At 42.5% G+C, this 19291-nt stretch overlaps 1 protein-coding gene across 1 annotated transcript in view; it reads left to right on the top strand.

Annotated features, from left to right (window-relative positions):
* The window catches only part of MROH7 (maestro heat like repeat family member 7), a 75367-nt gene that overhangs the window by 50745 nt on the left and 5331 nt on the right, over nt 1-19291 (top strand). Inside the window, exons 15-22 of the mRNA XM_074221353.1 lie at nt 1328-1506; nt 3520-3657; nt 5428-5542; nt 12619-12759; nt 13057-13134; nt 13536-13715; nt 16214-16369; nt 16894-17016. Of these exons, the coding sequence (XP_074077454.1) occupies nt 1328-1506; nt 3520-3657; nt 5428-5542; nt 12619-12759; nt 13057-13134; nt 13536-13715; nt 16214-16369; nt 16894-17016 (1110 nt within the window). The remainder of the gene's footprint in view (nt 1-1327; nt 1507-3519; nt 3658-5427; nt 5543-12618; nt 12760-13056; nt 13135-13535; nt 13716-16213; nt 16370-16893; nt 17017-19291) is intronic.

Below are 19291 nucleotides of genomic sequence, written 5' to 3'. Positions count from 1 at the left end.
ACACTTAATAATGACCTAGCTGTGTGGCCTTGGGCAAGCTACGTAGCCCCATTTGCCTTGCAAAAACCTAAAAACCCAATATTTGTCTCATTCTGCACTGTAAGTTCTTCCCCTCTCTCTCTCTTAGGAGGTGGGGAGTTTTTCCATCATTTATCCTGTGAAATCTTGGTTGGTCATTGCATTGACGAGAGGTCCTAAGTCTTTTAAAACTGCATTGGCCATACTTCTTGACATTGTATAAATTGTTCTTCTGGTTCTTTACCCTTCATTCTTCATCAGTTATGCAAATCTTTCCAAGTTTCTCTGAAACCATCCTTCCTCTGCATTTCTTATGGCACACGAATAGCACGTTTATGTCCTAACTTGTTCAGCCATTCTCCATCAGCTTCCCATTCTTTCTCACCTCTAACGAACTTTTAAATATTTTTGTGCATCATTAGTTAGGTTGCTTTGCTTAGAGCTAATCTCTCTCTTATGCCACCCTCCCTAAATTCTGACCTTTCCCTCCCATTTCCCTACTGAATGAAATGTGCTCAAACCTATCTATGGACTTTTCCTTCATTTACTCCACCTGACTTGTCTAACAGCCTTGAGCAATTCATTGGAATCGTATCAACCAGTGTTGCTTTCATGCATATTCAGTCCAGTGTGCTCTCATGCTCTCTCTCTCTCTCTCTCTCTCTCACTTTTGCAAGGCAGTGGGGTTAAGTGACTTGCCCAAACACAGCTAGGTAATTATTGTGTCTGATGTCACATTTGAACTCAGGTCCCCCTGACTCCAGGGCTGGTGCTTCTATCCACTATGCCACCTAACTGCCCCCAGTGTGCTTAGTTTTTGGACAAAGAGAGTAGAAAATTCAGAACCTTGTGACTTTCCTCTTCTTCTAGGCCCTTAAATGAGAGACAAATCCAGAGTCTCTGGAGGTTGGGCTCATCCTTGCTTTCCTCAGATAAATATTGTGGATAGGTGGACCCTCCCCAGAGGGCCTCTATTTGCCAAGAAACGATGGGACCAGTTATTAAGATCTTGGTTGGTTTTTTTAATGTAGCTTCATGACAACTTTTTCACTCTCCTTTTTCACCTTGATTAAGGGCCCACACTTTGACCTGGTAAAGAAAGACTGAAGCCATTAAGCTTTTGTTCAGTCCCCTGGTCTCCCTCCAAAGAAGGACAGGTGATTCACAAGGGGAGTGAGGGAGGGGAGCTATCTACCCAGAGAGGGAAGAGTGGCCCATGCCTGACTGCAGAGGAATCTTAGTGAGCTATGAAAGATAACCTTGACCTTCCCATTTCTTCCCATCTCCTCTCTCCCCCTCCCTACTCTAGGCAGCCAGTGGTCTGTGCGAGCTCCTCTCTGTGAACAGCTGTGTGAGCCGAGTGAGACGCATCTATCCCCAGTTGCTCCTTGCCCTGTTGGTCCAGGTCCATTACCATATTGGCCTGAACTTACCTGGTAACAACCGAAACTTCAGGGATGGCCAAAGCTCCATCTTTGTCCCTGTTCGGTAATTGCTACTCCTGTTACTAACCCTGAGTTCCAACAAATCATCCATTAGATTTGGCAATTCAAGGGTAAACAGAGGCACAGTTAGTGAATCTGCTCATTCTTCACTACCTTACCATGAACATAAGTTTAGAAAACAAGTATTCCTTAGGGTAAAGCCAAGTTATTGGGACAGGAGGGTGGAGACAAGAACTGATCACAAGATTTAGAATGGGAAAATATCTTAGAGACTACCTAAGATTATTTTGGATAAGAAAGTTATAGTCCAGAGAGAAGGGATTTACCCACTCTTGCATAGGTAGTAAGCAGAGAATCGAACCTATGAGGTTGCTATATAAAATACTTAAGACTTCTTTAATGTCAGCTTTTAACAATTATTCCCATTTAACTTAGCTGCCTCTCACCCTTAAGTCAGAATCAGTCACCACCTTTTTTTTAGGTTTTTGCTAGGCAATGGGGTTAAGTGACTTGCCCAAGGCCACACGGCTAGGTAATTATTAAATGTCTGAGGCTGGATTTGAACTCAGGTCCTCCTGACTCCAGGGCTGGTGCTCTATCCACTTTTCCATCCTGAGTCACCACCTTTTCTTAGCAGTGTATGGATAGCAGTGGTAGGAGGGGAGTTGTATGAGTGGTCAGTTAGCATGGTTAATATAAGATAATTTCCTGGAAATTCTGTCCCCATTCATTTTAGTTAAAGTACCTGAAGGGAATTGGCAAGGGGAAGCAGGGTTCCTCCAATGATGGGTGGTTGAACTAGATGTTCTCCAAGGTCCCATCTAGCCCTGAAATTTGACGAGCTTTTTAATCTAGAGCACAGCTATTTATGATTCATTTTTCTCTAGAAGCTTCAGTTTAAGTCATTCACATTTTTAAAAGCATATGCCAGTTTTACAAAATATTTTTTCCACAATAGTCCTGGTTAAGTATATAATATAAGTGTAACATCCCATTAATATGCACACTGGTTAGGTCTTAAGAAGATACTGCTAAATTGGGTACTAGGGTTAGTCTTGATGTATATAGCTTGGGGCAGCTAGGTGGCGCAGTGTATGGAGCAGCAGCGCTGGAGTCAGGAGTACCTGAGTTCAAATCCTGCTTCAGACACTTAATAATTACCTAGCCTTGGGCAAGTCACTTAACCCCATTGCCTTGCAAAAATACCCCAAACATATATATATAGATAGATAGATAGATAGATAGATAGATAGATAGCTCATGAGCCTCCACTGATAAACTTTTCATTTTACAGATAAGAAAATATTCTCAGAAAAGGGGAAGTGATTAGCTTTAGGTCACACAGCTAGTTTGTGGCGGGACTCAAACTCAATTCTCTGGAGACCAAAGTCAAATAGGGAAGCTTACTATAGATATAAACTATAAGGAACCTTGGTTGCTATGAAGTCCAACCCTGAGACTTAGGAAAGGGGAAATGCTTTGCTCATGAGCAAGCATCTAGGTAACTCCAGATGTAAGATCTGGACTCGGATCTTTCTAATTCCAAGTCCAGTATTCTACCATCCAGTGTTTCATCTCAGGTGATACAGGAGCCAGAAAACTGGGTGTGGGCTAGCCTAAAGGGCATTGCTTTGCCACCAGCCCAAGGACTTTAGGGCACAGCCTCTCTGTAAAGACAGATCTCAGTGTTCTTCTCCATTAAGTATAGATGGTCCAACAAAAGGATGTTAGAAGGTAGATAAAGGAAGGTCTCAAAAGGATAATTAATTTTGCTTCTGTTTATTCTTGAGTTTCCAAGGCTAACTTTTTTTTCAAAACCTTGTTTTTAATGCACTAACACCCCCTAATGGAGACTTATAGTACCTAACACAGCATGTGTACTAAGTTGCAGGTAGATGAAGGGACCTGCAGTGCCCTTCACTGGCATGCTGCGTCCCAGGACCATGGTCAAGGTGATTGGGTGGGAATGAGGGTATTTTGGGGGGATAGACAGCCCCAACTTCCTCAGGACAGGGTATAGGATAGGTTTGATGCCAACTTTCTGATATCCCACCAGGTGGGTGGTGAAAGTGGTCAAGACCCTCTTGTTGAAAATGGGTTGTTCTTATGAAGCTACCCTGCTGGAGAGCCAAGGAGGCTGGGAGCTCATGGGCCAGGCTGAGCATCACCACCGGGGCGTGTCTCTGCTGGCCAGGTAAGCCCCTCTTTGGCCCAGGTGGGGGCCCTAAAGGACTGGGAGGGAGAGCTCAGACTCTGAATTGAACCTTCCTATAGCATTTTCCAGCACACAAGGCTCTTCCTTAACAATAGTCCTTGTATTTTCCTAAGTATTTTTATCCCTTGTTTAAACAGGAGGAAACTGAGTTTCAGTGAGGTGAAGCAGTCTATGAGAGGTCATATATCTCAGATCTGTTGACTCCTAGACCTCAACCACTACCCCACTGTCCATACTACAGATCATAAGCCAGGAGCCAGTGGCCTTCTTTCTACAGGTGGCCACCCAGGGTCAGTAGAGGACTGAGGCCTGTGCCACCAGAGATAGTTGAAAGAAAGAAGGAATATTTAGCCTGAGGAAGACATGCAAACTGTCTTTAGTATCTGAATATATAAGTTCTATGAGGATGTTATTTGCTCTGTTTTTTGTTCTCCATTGCTCACTCACCTCAGTCCCTGGCAATGGAGAAGAGGGCTCATGAAATCTTGCTGCTAGACTGAAGGATTTTCAAACAGAAGCAGGATTAGATTGATTCTGCTTGACCCCATTGCTAGTCGCAGGGGATGACTTTCAAAGAGGCAACTTTGGGGTAAATGAAAAGAAAAAATGTCTTTGTAATCACAATGAGAACTATCCCAAGGTGGTATGGAGTAGCTGGGTTGGCAGAATTATTCTACAAGACAGAAATCATGTTCTTGTGCATCCTGAGTGCCTAGGACCTTGCCTTGTGTGAATGTGGACATTGAGACACTCCCCCAACCCCCCCAAAAAAGACACTCCTTAAAGGATCAACTGCAGAGTGGTTCAGGGGATCGTGCCCTGGGCTGAGAGGTAGGGTATGTGCTTGACTCTAGGCTGTACTACTGAGTCAGAATTATAGACTCTTCCCCCATCCCCCTAAGGATGCAAAGAAAGGGTCTGATCCAACCCAAATGATGAGCAGAAACATCCACCAATTCCCTTCATCCCTTCACTTAAAGACTTCATTAGGGGCAGCTAGGTGGCACAGTGGATAGAGCCCCGCCCTGGAGTCAGGAGGACTGAGTTCAAATGTGACCGCAGACAATGATTACCTAGCTGTGTGACCTTAGGCAAGTCATTTAACCCCATTTAACACCTCAATAAATAAATAAATAATTCAAAAAACATGTTTAAAAAAGACTTCATTAACGCTTCCTAAGGAATGTAAGACACAAGCCAATGTCTGGCTTTTTTTGTCAGGAGCATTAATGTAGAATCATGGGTTCATATCCTGGAAGAGATTGTAGAGGTTGGAGCTCCACTCATTTTCCAGATGAGCCCCAGTGAAGTCAAAGGATTCTATAAGGGCCACCGATGTAGTAAATGGCCAAGCCAGGACCTCTGACTCCTTTTCCCACCCCAGGAGTAGAAGAGAGCCCAGGGTGATTCTTCTATGGAACCCCAGAGTCCATTCTACCTCTGAGATTCTCAGTGATGGAAGTTGGAGAATCAAATCACATCTGAAGGTCCATATTCATATGACAGTGGGCATTTGAGTTGTATCTAGACCCTTGGTTGATTGGTGAAAGATGATGGATGGAGAACCACTGGGTCATAAAATTGTGGCATATTCAGACTTTGAGATAGAAGAATAATGATCATTGAGTCCACCCCCATTTTACAAATCAGGAAATCATCTGTTAATGATGAAGGGCCTGACCTAATTTCAACCCTTCCCACCCACTGAGGCAGATCCCTGGTTCTATGTTCTCCACTTTAACCCTCCAGGGCCATGGTGCATTATTCCTGTCAAGAACTCTGTCGGGTGCTTTATCTGCTGATTCCACTCCTGGAAAGAGGGGATGAGAAACACAAGATCACTGCCACTGCCTTCTTTGTGGAGGTAAACCCGGGCCTGGGCCATGAGCCAGTCACCAGGTATTTATTAAGCACCTACTATATACAAAGCACTGAGTTAAGTGCAAAAGATTCAAAGAAAGGCAGACGACCAGACCCTGTCCTCAAGGAATTCACAGTCCAATGTAGGACTGAAACCACCCCATGATGGGGCTATACGTTCAGGGTGGACCTTGAAGGCCTCCCCACCCAGAGCACTGGGGAAGGCTGACCTCTGAGAATAGCAATCTGAATGAGGCTTTAAATAGAGCTATAGCTGTATCCAGGGACAGGGCTGAACCTCTGATGTCAATGGAGTCAGGAATTCTCCAGGGAGAAGCTGTCCTTCCCAAGTGCAGATCCAGCCCTTTTCTGAATCTGACAGAAGTCACTTCCTGGAGCCCTAAGAAATGAAGTGACTTGTCCAGGGTCATGCAGCAAGTCTATATATAGGCAGGACTTGAATTCAGGTCTCTTGGGCCCCAAAATCAGACTGGCCAGAGAATAATTTTTCCACATTGTCTCCCCTTTGGGTGTGTGTGTGTGTGTGTGTGTGTATGTGTGTATTGTGTATGTGTGAGTGGGTGCTTCTCTACACACATGTGAAATATAGAGTTTATTGATAGTTATAGTCACACAGTTGAGTGTTATATGTGTGAGCTTCCTCAAAATATACATATATGTGTCATATAGAGTTTATAGTGATAAATGTAATTATTCTTGCTCCATATAGAGTTCTGTGAACTTTCTATGTAAAACAGGACCCAGCAATGGAGCTACCTACCCATAGTGTGCCCACTAACCAGAATTCTGATATGTGAATATCTTTATTTATTTCTGCATTAATCTCTCTATAATCTCTTTATCTGTCTATCCATTCATCCATCTACCATCTATCCACCTGCCTTTGTTTCTGTGTATCTTTCCACCCATCATCCATGTAACTATCCATCTGTATTCATATAACCGTATGAGGGTTAGATCATTCCTCTATCATTGATACATCCATCTACCTATCCATCTATCCATACATCTATCAATCATTAACACATCTCAATATCTATCTACCTATAGCTGCTCATCCATTTATATATCTATTCATCCATCCATCTGCCTATCCATCCATCCATACAGCCTTCTATCCATATATTCCCCTATCTCCCTTTCCTTCCACATCCATCTGTCTATTCATCTATTCATCATCTATTTACTCATCTATACATTCCACCACCTTTCTATCCACATATCCCTCTATTTCTCTCCCCTTTTTCTCTCATCTAGCTATCTTTCCATCCATCTACCTATCCATCCATACATTCCTCCATCTATCTTATATTCCTCTATGTCATATTATATATGATATAATATATATATTATATATCATATATTCCTCTATTTAGCTGTCCTCCCCTAATCCATTCATCCATCCATCCATCATCTTTCATGTAGTTAGCTAGCTAGCTATCTGCTTACCCACCTATCCAGCTCCTTATCCATCCATCCATCCATCCTTCTATCCATATATTCCTCTATCTCCCTTCCCTTCCACATCCATCTGTCCATCCATCTATTCATCATCTATTTATCCATCTATACATTCTTCCACCTATCTATCATATATCCCTCTATTTCTCTCCTCTTATTCTCTCATCTATCCATTATCTATCTTTCCATCCATCTACCTATCCATCCATACCTTCCTCCATCTATCTTATATTCCTCCATATGTCATATTATATATGATGTATATATATATATATCTCATATATTCCTCTATTTATCTCTCCTCCCCTCATTCATTCATCCATTCATCCATCCATCCATCTATCATCTTTCATGTAGCTAGCTAGCTAGCAATCTGCCTGCCCACCTATCCAGCTACTAATCCATCCATCCATCCACCCATCTACCCACCTACTTATACACCCACATCTGTATGAGAGTCAGCCTCACTTAGTGGAGCGAGAGAAAGACAGCCTTGAAGCCAAGAAATCAGGTTCAAATTCTGCCACTGATAGCCACTAGCCATGTGATTAACCAAGTAGCAAATCAGTACCTCCCACTGGGCTAGGCAAGTCTATTGGTTATACAGGAGATGCTGACTGACATTGGTAGAGGGAGTTTCCTTACCTGGAAATTCCCTAAAAATGTAGATGAAAACATTTCCTCCCTCATATTTCTCAGATTCCTTTTTTGGCACCTTCCAACTCCCGTCTTTGATACTTGGGAGACATGTGATTATTTTTGTGGTTTGTTTGGGGTCACTCTCCACTGACACATTCTTATCACTTGTCACATAATGGTAATGTCCAAACTGTACTATATACTTTCCTCCTCTTCAGACCATGAGTTCCGTGGAGGCAGGGACTGTATCTTATCTAAACTTTGGAATAAATACATAGTAGGTACTTAATAATTGCTACATTTTAAGGAAGTCATAAGACTTAATAACTGAGTTTATATAGGGCTTTAAGGTTTATAAAATCCTCAAGAGATTATAAAATGCTATTTGGGTCATCCAGTCCATTTTATAGAGGACAGAGGCCCAGAAAAGAACGTGATTTGCCCAAAGTCCTTCCTCCCTCCTCTCCCCTCTCCCCCCTTCCTTCCCTACTTTTTCCTTCCTTGCTCCCCTCTCTTCCTTCTATCCTTTTTCTTATTCCTTCCTTCCTTTTTTAAGCAAAATGAGAGGAGGGGGCAGCTAGGTGGGTCAGTGGATAGAGCACTGTCTCTGGAGTCAGGAGTATCTGAGTTCAAATCCGGACTCAGACATTTAATAATTACCTAGTTGTGTGACCTTGGGCAAGTCACTTAACTCCATTGCCTTAAATTAAAAAAATGAGAGGAAAGAGAGGGACCAAGCATTTAATAAACACCTGTGATATGCCAAGCACTGTGGTACCTTATTTTATCCCCATCACAACAAGAAGTAGGTGTTATTACTATCCTTATTTCATAATTTAGGGAAACCAAGGCAGACAGCTGTTAAATGATCTGCCCAAGGTCTCACAGCTAGCAAATAGCTGTGATCAAATTTGAACTCAGATCCTCTTTGACTCTCCTCCCAGCACCCAGTATGTGTGTGTGTACATACATACATAAGAAATATAGTTTATTGATAGTTATAGTCATATGGTTTGAGTTTTATATGTGCTGAGCTTCCTAATATGCAAAATATGTTTCATATAGAGTTTATATCATGATAAATATAATTCTTTGCTCTAATAGAGTCCTATGAGTTTTCCATGTAAAAAGGGGCCCAGCCAATGGAGCTCCATCCCCATAGTGTGTCCACTAGTCTGAATTCTGATATGTGTTTATATCTATTTCTATAACAATTTCTCTATCATCTCTTTATTTGTCCATCTACCATCTATCCATGTACTTCTGTTTCTTTGAAAGTATTTATCCACCCATCATCTACCCGTCTAACCATCCATCTATCTATTCATATATCCCTCTACCATCTCTCATTCCTCTATCATTGATACATCTACCTATCCACTATGGTGCCATTTAGTTACCTGATGCTCAATTCATGAGACCTGGATTCTAGTTTGGACTCTATTTCGAACTGGTTGTGTGACTTTGGTCAACCTTCCCTATCTGGGTCTCATTTTCCGTCTTTCAAAAATGGAGAGAACAATTCTTGCCATGATCCTTCCACAGGCATGCCACTGATCAGCCATTAAGCAGTTTTAAGTCAGTGCTATGCCAAGGGCTGGAAACAAAAAAAAGAGGCAACAGATGGTTTCTGCCCTCAAGGAGCTTGCAATCTAATAGGGAAGACATCAATAAAACAAGTATATACAAAGCAATCTATATGCAAGATTACTAGGAAAAAATTAACAGAGGGAAGTTACCAAAATGAAGAGGGGTTGGGGTAGGTGGCCTAAAAGTGGGATTTTAATTGGGACTTAAAGGAAGCTAGGGAGGTCAGCAATTGGAGTGGAGGAGGGAGAGCTTTAGAGATATGGAGGAGAGACAGCCAGAGAGAATACCTAGAGCTCAGTTGGAGAGTCTTGGTGGTAGAATAGGCAAGAGGCTGGTGTCATTAGATCAAAGAGTACATTAGAGAGTATGGAAAGGAGTGGGAAGAGACTTGGGGCAAGTAGACCACTCCCCCAGTGGATGTAAGGTGAACAGAGCTTGCACCAGGGTGGTCTCTTGTATCAGAGAATAGGCAAGGCTGGTGTCACTAGATCAAAGAGTTCATATTAAGGAATAAGAAGACTGTAAAGGTTGGCATGACTGGACTATGGAAAGTTTTGAATGACAAACAGAACATTTTGTATTTTATCCTGGTGGCTATTGGGAACCACTGGAGTTCTTTGAGTAGAGGGACATGTGACATGATCAAATTTGAGCATTAGGAAAATAGTGGGCCATGGAAAGGAGTGGAGAGGTACTTGGGACAGGTGGACCCCCTCCCCAGTAGAGGTAAGGGGATGAGAGCTTGCACCAGGGTGGTCTCAGTATCAGAGAAATATTGCAGAGAAAGAATTAGCAAGCCATTGCAACTAATTGACTATGTGGGGTAAGGGGAGAGGGATCCTGGTTGTGAGCCTGGGGAACTGAGAGCTTGACAGAAAGAGGGAATGGGAGAAGATTTCGGGGGAAAGATGATGAGTTCAGTTTTGAACATGCTAAGTTTAAGATATCTGTGAAACTTCCAGTTTGAGATGTCTGAAAGGCAGTCAGAGATGGGATATTGGACATCAGCAGAGAGACTGAACCAGGATAGGTGGTGAGAACTGAATCCACAGTAATTGAGGAGATCACCAAATAAAGCAATATGGAGGGAGAAGAGGAGAGGGCCCAGGACAGAATTCTATGGGACACTCATAAAGGGCATGACCTGGATGAAGATCCAACAAAGGAGGCTGAGAACCAAGAGAGAGTAGAAAGGCTCAGAAGAAAGGATCCAGGAGGAGAGTGCTCAACAGTGTCATGTCAAGAGGCCAAGGAGAATGACCGTTGGGTCTGACAACTGAGAGATCCTTTGTCCCTTTGGACAGAGGCTTTTGGGTGGAACAATGAGGATGGAAGCCAAGCTGTAAGTGCTTAAGAAGGCAGAGGAGAAGCTAGATGACTTAGTGGACAGAGCACCAGTCCTGGAATCAGGAGGACCTGAGTTCAAATTTGGTCTCAGGCACTTGATACTAACTGTGTGGCAAATCAATTAACCCCCCTTGCCTGCCAAAAAAAAAGAGTGTGAAAGGGGCAGCTAGGTGGGGCAGTGGATAGAGTACCAACCCTGGAGTCATGAGTACCTGGGTTCAAATCTGGTCTCAGACACTTCATAATCACCTAGCTGTGTGGCCTTGGGCAAGCCACTTAACCCCATTTGCCTTGCAAAAACCTTTAAAAAAAGACTGTGAGAGGAGGGAAAGTGGAGGTACCTAGTGTGACCTTTCTCAGGGTGTTTAGCCAGAAAGGCAGAAGAGACAAGGGATGGAAAGATCAAGTGAGCGATAAGATGAGAATGTCTGGGAAAGTGATTTGATTTACTTTGATTTACTGAAGCATCAGTGTCCTCATCTTAAAACCAGTTGCCTGTATGAACCACAGAATTAAGCCTTGGGGTGAATACATATCTAAATCACTTATTCAGAAACATCACCTTTGAGGAATGCAGTTGGAAATGAAGAAATAGGTGAAGCAATAATAACCAAGATCTATGTTTATTCAATCCACTGACTATCAGAAAGGGAAGGGACCTCAGAAAATCCGTAGTCTCTATTAGCTCTGTATTTACTCTCTCAATCCCCACACATATAATAATATATATATGAATATGAAAAAGAAGTCAGATCCCCAGAGTGTGACTGGTTACATCTCTCCCTCTGAGGACCAATGCCCCCAATATCAATCACCAGTTATAATCAGCATTTCTCCTGTGTCACTGATCAAGTCCATGATTAACTGATAATGTTTGTCCATTCATGAAGAAGACCATGACATCAGGGAAGTGATGCCATGACAAGCACATGAATTGAACTGGGAGGGGGGCTGTGCTAAGTCACCAGCCTCACTTTTCTTCTCTGGAGTCATTTGGATCCAGTGGCCAGATACAAATCAGAATGACTGGAGTTGGCCCTGGATGGGAGGCAGTCAGGATTAGGTGACTTGCCCAAGTGGTTATTACCAAGTACCCATCCTTAACTGAGTTCACTTGACCACCGGACAAATGAGTCACTTATTTACAGGGAACAGTAAGAGTAGAAACTTGCTGATGACTAAAGCAAGCAAATCATTGGTTCCTCAGCTCTTTAGTATTCAGGCAGTACCTTAGTTACAGTAGGCAACATTTTAATAAATAATGAATATGTATTGACTGCTTCTAGAAAAACTCTGACTTGGCTCTTTCAAGGTCTCACAAAGCCCTCTACCAAAGGGAAAAAAGAGCCAAGCAGGAAATGGTTCCATTCTGGACATAGGCTTGTGCTCAGGGTCATGGGCTTCTAGAAATATAAGAGGCAGTCAGAAGGGTCCTGCTTTTTGAGTTAATGATGCTGGGTGAGTGACTTAGTTTCAATACTGACTAGTGGGTGAGCCTGGATGAGTCACTTTATTTTTCTCAGTCTTTTCATCTGTAAAATGAGAATTAAAAAAATACCCACACTTGCTATCTTGCAGGGATGTTGTGTTCTTTCTTTCTTTCTTTCTTTCTTTCTTTCTTTCTTTCTTTCTTTCTTTCTTTCTTTCTTTCTTTCTTTCTTTTTCTTTCATCTTCTTTTTGTTCTTCTCCTCCTTTCTTCCTCTTCTTTCTTCATCATCATTCAGCTTTTTGGTGATGCTAATGAATGGTCAGAGGGCCTTCTTGTTTCTTCCCCTTGCCCCCCTCTTCACCTCCCCCTTTTTTGCTTCTCCTTCCTTCCCCACCTCCCTCTCTCTCTTTCTGTCTGTCTCCCTCCCTCCATCTCCTTCCTTTCCCTCTTCCTCCCCTTGCCTCTGTGTCTCTATCTCTCCCTCCCCCTTCCCTCTCCCCTCTCCTTCTGCCCCCTCTCTTTCCCTCTCCTTTTTCCTCCCCTCTCCCTTCCTGTCACCAGCCCCAGGGGCAATGTTCAATTATTTCCTTAGCTCCTTCGCCTGGAGCAGGTAAAGAGGATTCCAGAGGAGTACTCCCTGGGTCGAATGTCTGAGGGCCTGAGCAACGAAGACCCTATCATGAAGGTGCTCTGTATCAGGGGCCTGGTCATTCTGGCCCACAGGTCAGAAAAGGTGAGAGAACTGAGGGAGGAGGGGGAAGATGGTCACCATCAGCGATTCAGAGGGCAGGGGGGTGACATGTGGGCAGGGGAATTCCCAAGTTTTTTTGTTCCTGAGTCCAACTTCTCATGACCTGGGGGTCCAGTTACTGTCCCTATTCAGAATTTCAATGTCTCCATTTGTAAAATTAGTAAGTAGCCCATCTCCCCTAGGAACCAATCCCCTTAAGGGTCTTTGACTTATTCATGATACATCAAGTTACATCTTGGGACTGGATCCAGACAAAGACCTTGAATTTCTCTTTTCCAGGGGAGGAATCTGAAGACCAAAGAGATTAAGTTTCCATCATCAGCAACAACCTCAAGACAAAACACAGACCAATTATGTGTGCGACTTTGGGCTTGGTTCTGGGGACACAGACAAGTGTCAGGGAGGGTCCCTGCCCTCAGGGAGCTCATAGTTTGATTGGAGAGTTGGCACAAATACAAGATCCCCATGAGACCATCCACCCTAAGGGTTGGGCAAGCCCTACCTAGTGTATGCTTCATAGAAATTCAGGAGGGCAAGGAACAGGGTGGGCTGGATATAGATCTGGAGGTAATCTCAGAGATATCTAGTTTATCCTTTCATTTTACAAATGAGGAAACTGAGGCCCAGAGAGAAGACATGGCTTTCCAAGGTCACCCAGTTAGGGTAGGAATTAGCTATGTGCAGAAGGAAAACGGGACATTTTGAGAGAATAGTCCACTGACTCATAGACAAGGGCTCACTCCTCCCCTTCTCCACAGAGTGCCAAAATCCAGGCTCTCCTGCCCTCCATGATGAAGGGCCTACAGTGGGTGGATGGCTTGTTGGCAGTGGAGGCAGTCAGCAACGTCAAGACCATCCTCAAGTGTCAGGACAAGAAGTCAAAGGACATCACCATTTACCTGGAAATCCTGCAGGTTCTCCAGCCTCACTTCAACGATGTAAGGGCAAAAAGGGGAAGGGAAGGATGGGTGGAGTCAGGGGCGCCACCCGGGACCATGGAACTGGCTCAAGAGACCACAGCAGAAAGTCTTTGTTTGGGGCAAGTCAATAGACATTTCTTATGAATGTCTACTCTCCATAGGGTGCTGGGCTAGGGCCTGGAAGTGATCTCTCAACCCCAGGCTTCTCTTCTATTTCTCTAACTCCTTTCCTCTCCTGTGCTGGGGATCCCAGAATCAATTCAGTACAACACCACCCAACCCAACACATCACAACCCAACACAATCCAAGCATTTATTGAAGCAATGACAAAACAGCACATATTCCCTACCCACAAACAGCTTGTATTCGTCTTGTGGGGTTGGGGCTAGGAGATACAATGGAAAACAATTTTGTGTAGACATTATGATTTGAGGAGGAGAGTGAGAGTACTCTGATATGAGGGGCAACAGAAAAGGTTTCCCATTGGAAGCAGCCTCTGAGATGAACCTTGAAGAAAGTTAAGGATTTTGGAAAGCAAAAGTGAAGAGGGAGAATATGGCAGAACCAGGGACCACATGCAAGGGGAAATCAGGAGTCAGGAGAGACCTGATCTTTAAGGTGGTGTGCTCCCAAACTCTGAACAAGTCTCTTAATGACTCCAAGCCTCAGGTGGCTTCTCAGAAAAATTAACATATGTAGTTCCTAACTTTGATAACTTGGTGAGGATAAGGTGTATGTTCAGGGTTATGAAGCCTGAAGAGAAAGAGATCAAGCAATTATTGAGCTCCTATTGCATGTCAGAACCTGTGTTGAGTGACTGACAAAATTTCATTGGACCCTCAGTACAACTGGAGGAAGTAGGTCTTATTTTACAGTTGAGGAAAACAAGGCAGATGAGATAAAGTGACTTGCCTAGGATCACAGAGCTAGCAAGTGTCTGAGGCTACATCTGAACTCAGGTTTTCCTACTCCAGGCCCAACCCTCTTTGTATTTGGGGATCCCTAACTACCTGAAGAAATCTTGAAATGCTGTAATATGTAAGCCCTATCCTTGCTCACACCACCACACATACTGTGTGTATATTTATGTAGGGCTTGTCTTCATTTATGGATAGCATGCCCCATTTCTTATCATGCTATTCAGACAATAACTTTGTTTAGAGTTGATTGTGTCCCCACTGACTAGAGAAAAAGGTCTATATGTCAATGGGATCTTGTGAACCCTTTTTTGAGTGGATGTGAATACAGAGTGCATTTTGAGTCTGGCTGAGAAGCTCTTCTGGGGTAGTTTCCTAGGGGCTACTGTTACAAAATTTCCCAAGTTGGAGGTAACCTCATAAGTCATGTAAGATGAATGCTTTTTTTTTTTAACAAGGCAATGGGGTTAAGTGGCTTGCCCAAGGCCACACAGCTAGGTAATTAGAAAGTGTCTGAGGCTGGATTTGAACTCAGGGTCCTCCTGACTCCAGGACCGGTGCTCTATCCACTGCACCACCTAGCCACCCCAAGATGAATACTTAAACAAAAATCAGTTCTAAAATATAATTGATGAGGCAGCTAGGTGACACAGTGGATAACGCACCACCTCTGGGGATGAATGGCTGACTGGGTGGATGGATAGATGGATGAATAGATGGATGGATAGGTGGATGGGTGGATGGGTGGAAGGATAGATAGATGGATGAAAGGTGGGAGAGAGGAGATGGATGGGATGGGTAGATGGATGGGATGGGTAGATGAATGTATGGAAGGATGGATGGATGAATGAATGGGATGGAGGAGATGGATGGGATAGATGAAATGGATGAATGGAATGGAAGGAAGGAAGAAAAGAAGGAAGGAAGGGAGGAGGGAGGGAGAGAGGATGGAAGGGAAGGAAGGAAGGAAGGAAGAAGGAAAGAAAGATGGAAGGAAAGAAAAGAAGGAAAGAAAAGCAAGGAAAACTAGCAAGTAGTCCAGCCTTCTCTTAAAGATCCCCAGTATTGGGGAAATTCCCTTCCTTTAAACATAGGCCATTCAGCTTGGGGGAGGCTACAATTTCCAATTAATTGATCTTCATATCTGACTGAAATCTATCCCTGTACACCTCTGAACTTTGTGAAACAAAGGAAAGAAGCCTTTGAGTCATTTCTTTAGAGATCTCCAAGCACAATTCCCTGTAGTCTTGTCTGCTTAGACAGGATCACAAGCTTGCTATGGAAGATGTAGTGAGATACTGAAGTACGATGGGAGGGAAGCCACATTTGTAGAGAAGCATCAGAGAGTACTGAAAAGAACCTTGGAATGGAGACCAGGAAGCCTGCAGCTCTATTGCTAACTATCTGGGTGACCTTGGACTAGTCATGATCCATTTGTGGGCCTCAGTTTCCTTATTAGTCAAATGAATAGGTGTGACTTGAAATCTCTAAAATCCTTTTGAGCTTTGACATTCTCTATTCTAAGGTTTCCTTGTACCCCAACCCATATACATATATCCCAACTCAGTCACCCCATGACTCAGTGGTTCCTACTTCAGAACAGGGAAGAGGTGCGTTTGACGGCCATCACCCTTTTTGGTAAGGTGGTCCGGCTACTGCGAACCCCCTGCATGCCTCTCACAGAGCAGCAGTTGGTGAACTGCCTGGTACCCCTGATCCTGCAGCTTCAGGAGGGGAACCCCATCGTGGGGAAGGTGAGTGTGTTCATTGTTCAATTTAAACAGTGTCTGGGGCCCTGAGAAAGGTTATCTGTTGAGAGGAATGGGGAGATGAAAGTGTTCCCCATTTTAAGCAAAGCTGCTGGGGACTGGGAATAAAGGTGTATCTCAGTACAAACCTGCTCTAAAACACAGAAAATCTCCAGGTCGGAAGTACTGTACACATGCACCTCTATGTGGTCCTTCCTACTAAAGGAAAACCTATCCATGAAATGGAGCTACTGGATGGGAAAAATTGCACTCTGACTCATGTTGCTCTGAATCTGGTCTCAGTTTGGGTTCAGCAGGGCCATGGAATACAAGGTCTTGACCTTGCCATTCACTAGTTGAATGCCTTTGGAGGAGCCACCTGCCTTCTCTTTGCTTTTGTTTTCTCATTTGTAAAATGGAGGATAAAGATACATGACCTTCCTTGCTACCTCAAAAGATACTTCAGTAAAGTATCCCATAAAAATATGGGTTATTATTCTCTTGATTCCCCCCTTCCAATACACCTGCAGAAATGTAAGAAGACCTTGTCCTATTGCTGCTACCACATGGCTTGGGTCCTGCCAAAAATGATGTTTAGCAACAAGCCATGGGACATCAGTCTGCAGACCGTGACCAAGATCTGCAAGTACTTGGTGAGTTCTAGGCACATGCTTCCCACCTGGGCAAGGAGTGCACTGCAACCCCGTAAGCACCTATTAACTCTTAGGTTGCCAAGCTCTATGCAGAGTGCTGGAATATCAAGGTGAAAGGCCCTACTTTCAATAAATTTCCATTTTATTTGAAAGAAACAATATAGACACAAAAAATTAAATAATATATACAAAATGATGCAAAATAATTTCAATAGAGAAAGAGGGCTATTAATGAGAGGTGGGGATCAGGCATCTGCACTGTGCCTTATAGGAAGGCAAAGATTATATGAGGCAGAGGAGAAAAGGAAATGCATTCCTCTAGACATGAGAGAACATCTGTACAAAGACACAGAGGTGAGAAATAAATGGGACTTCAGGCTCAGAGAGCAAGTTACTTCTCTTTTGAGTCTCAGTTGCCTCATCTATAAAGGATGACCTTGAGGTCCTGCCTGGTTCTAGATCTGCAAGAATCTTAGGTAGGCTAGTATGATTGGAAGAAGGAGTACATACAGAAGAGAAATAAGAAATAAAACCAGGCAGGGACAACCATGCTTTTATAGAATGAAATACCCAATAAAGCCCTATCTGGCCAAGTTCCTTCTTTGTTAAGTGTTATAACTGGATCACATGGTGTATCATGAGCCTCCCCATTGCCCTCTGGGAAAAGAAGAGAATAAGCATTTTTAAGTGTCTCTTCAGAAACCATGGGATTCCATAGCTCATAGTAATGCAACAATACCAATAAAATATTAATATATATATATATATATAATTACAAGGTATTCTAAAAGTCTTATTTACAACTGTTGAAAGCTTCAAAAGGCACAGTATACAAAAAAGTCCAACAATAATGCTCAATATTACATGGTAAGTGCATAAGAGAAGGTCAAACATTGTGCTAAGTGAGGGCAGAGAGGGAAAAGTGTCAAAAAGGGCCAGGTTAGCTCTTTCATTTTCTAGAACAGGAACTTGAGGCCCTGTCGAGAAAAGAGGATAAAAAATACTACAGTCTAGAAAAGACCTTGAAAAGCTTTTAATTCAACTATCTCATTTTAAAAAGTCTTACTTAAATTAAGTAATTAAATCTTAATTTTTTCAATTAGCAAAAATTTACCACTTATCCTTTCATCCCCATTCCTCTATTGAGAATAAAAGAGAAACAACTTCTGTTATAAATATATATATATATATATGTATATGTGTGTATATCTATCTATCAATATATATGTAAAATGCAAAACAGATTTCCACATTGGCCATGTCCAAATACATTCACACACATAAAACTATATGTACCAATATATAGACATATATGTATATTTATATACACATATAAATACATGCATTTCCAATTATGTGAAATAATTTCCTTTAACCTTCCTTTCCCTTCCCCCTTAGCATATTCCTCTTTTCCTAAGTCTACCCATACTTCTTTTAATATTACCAAGACATAACAGAACCACTCCCAGGCCTACCCTCTAAATTCTTTCTGTGACCCCTGATAATGACAGGGTTCAAAACGGACACATATATAATCTCCCCATACATAAACAAATAATCCTTACTTAGTTCCTTATGAGAATTCAGTTATTTTTACCGTTTAATGTTTCCCTTTGACATTTATTTTTGGAGTTCAAAATTTCTATACAACTCTAGTATTTTTGTCAGGAATGCTTGCAAGACCTCTACTTCATTGAAGATTCTGTTTTTTCTCCTTGTATGACTTTTGCCAGGTGAACTATTCTTGGCCTATAAGTTTACATCTTTTGCCTTTAGAAAATCATATTCCAAGCTCTCCACTTTTTCATAGTGGTGGCTGCTAAATTATGTGTGATCCAGACTGTGGCTCCCTCAGTACTTGAATTCTTTCTTTCTGATTGCTTGCAGTATTTTTTATTTGACCTGATAACTCTGGATTTTGACTAGAACATTCTTGACAGTTTTCATTTGGGAGTTTCTTTTAGAAGTTGATGATGGATTCTAAGAGATCTGGGCAGTTTTCTTGTGTGATTTCTTGAAATTTGATGTGTAGGTTCTTTTGTTTTGGTTATGGCTTTCAGATAGTTTAACAATTCTTGCATTTTTTTGATTTGATCTATTTCCAAGTCAGTTGTTTTTGCAAAGGGATTTCTTTCCCTCCCTTTTTGTCAGTATTTTGAATTTATTTTAACATTACATATTGTTTCATGGAGTCATTGAGTTCTATTTGGTCCATTCCACTATTTAGGGAGTTTGTTTCTTGGACAATGTTTTGTGCCTGTTGTACTATGCTTTT

This window comes from Macrotis lagotis, chromosome 2, assembly GCF_037893015.1.
Source record: "Macrotis lagotis isolate mMagLag1 chromosome 2, bilby.v1.9.chrom.fasta, whole genome shotgun sequence".
In the NCBI taxonomy this organism is placed as follows: Eukaryota; Metazoa; Chordata; class Mammalia; order Peramelemorphia; family Peramelidae; genus Macrotis; species Macrotis lagotis.
Note: the sequence above shows the minus strand (reverse complement) of the source record. Positions and strands in the feature narration are given on the sequence as shown.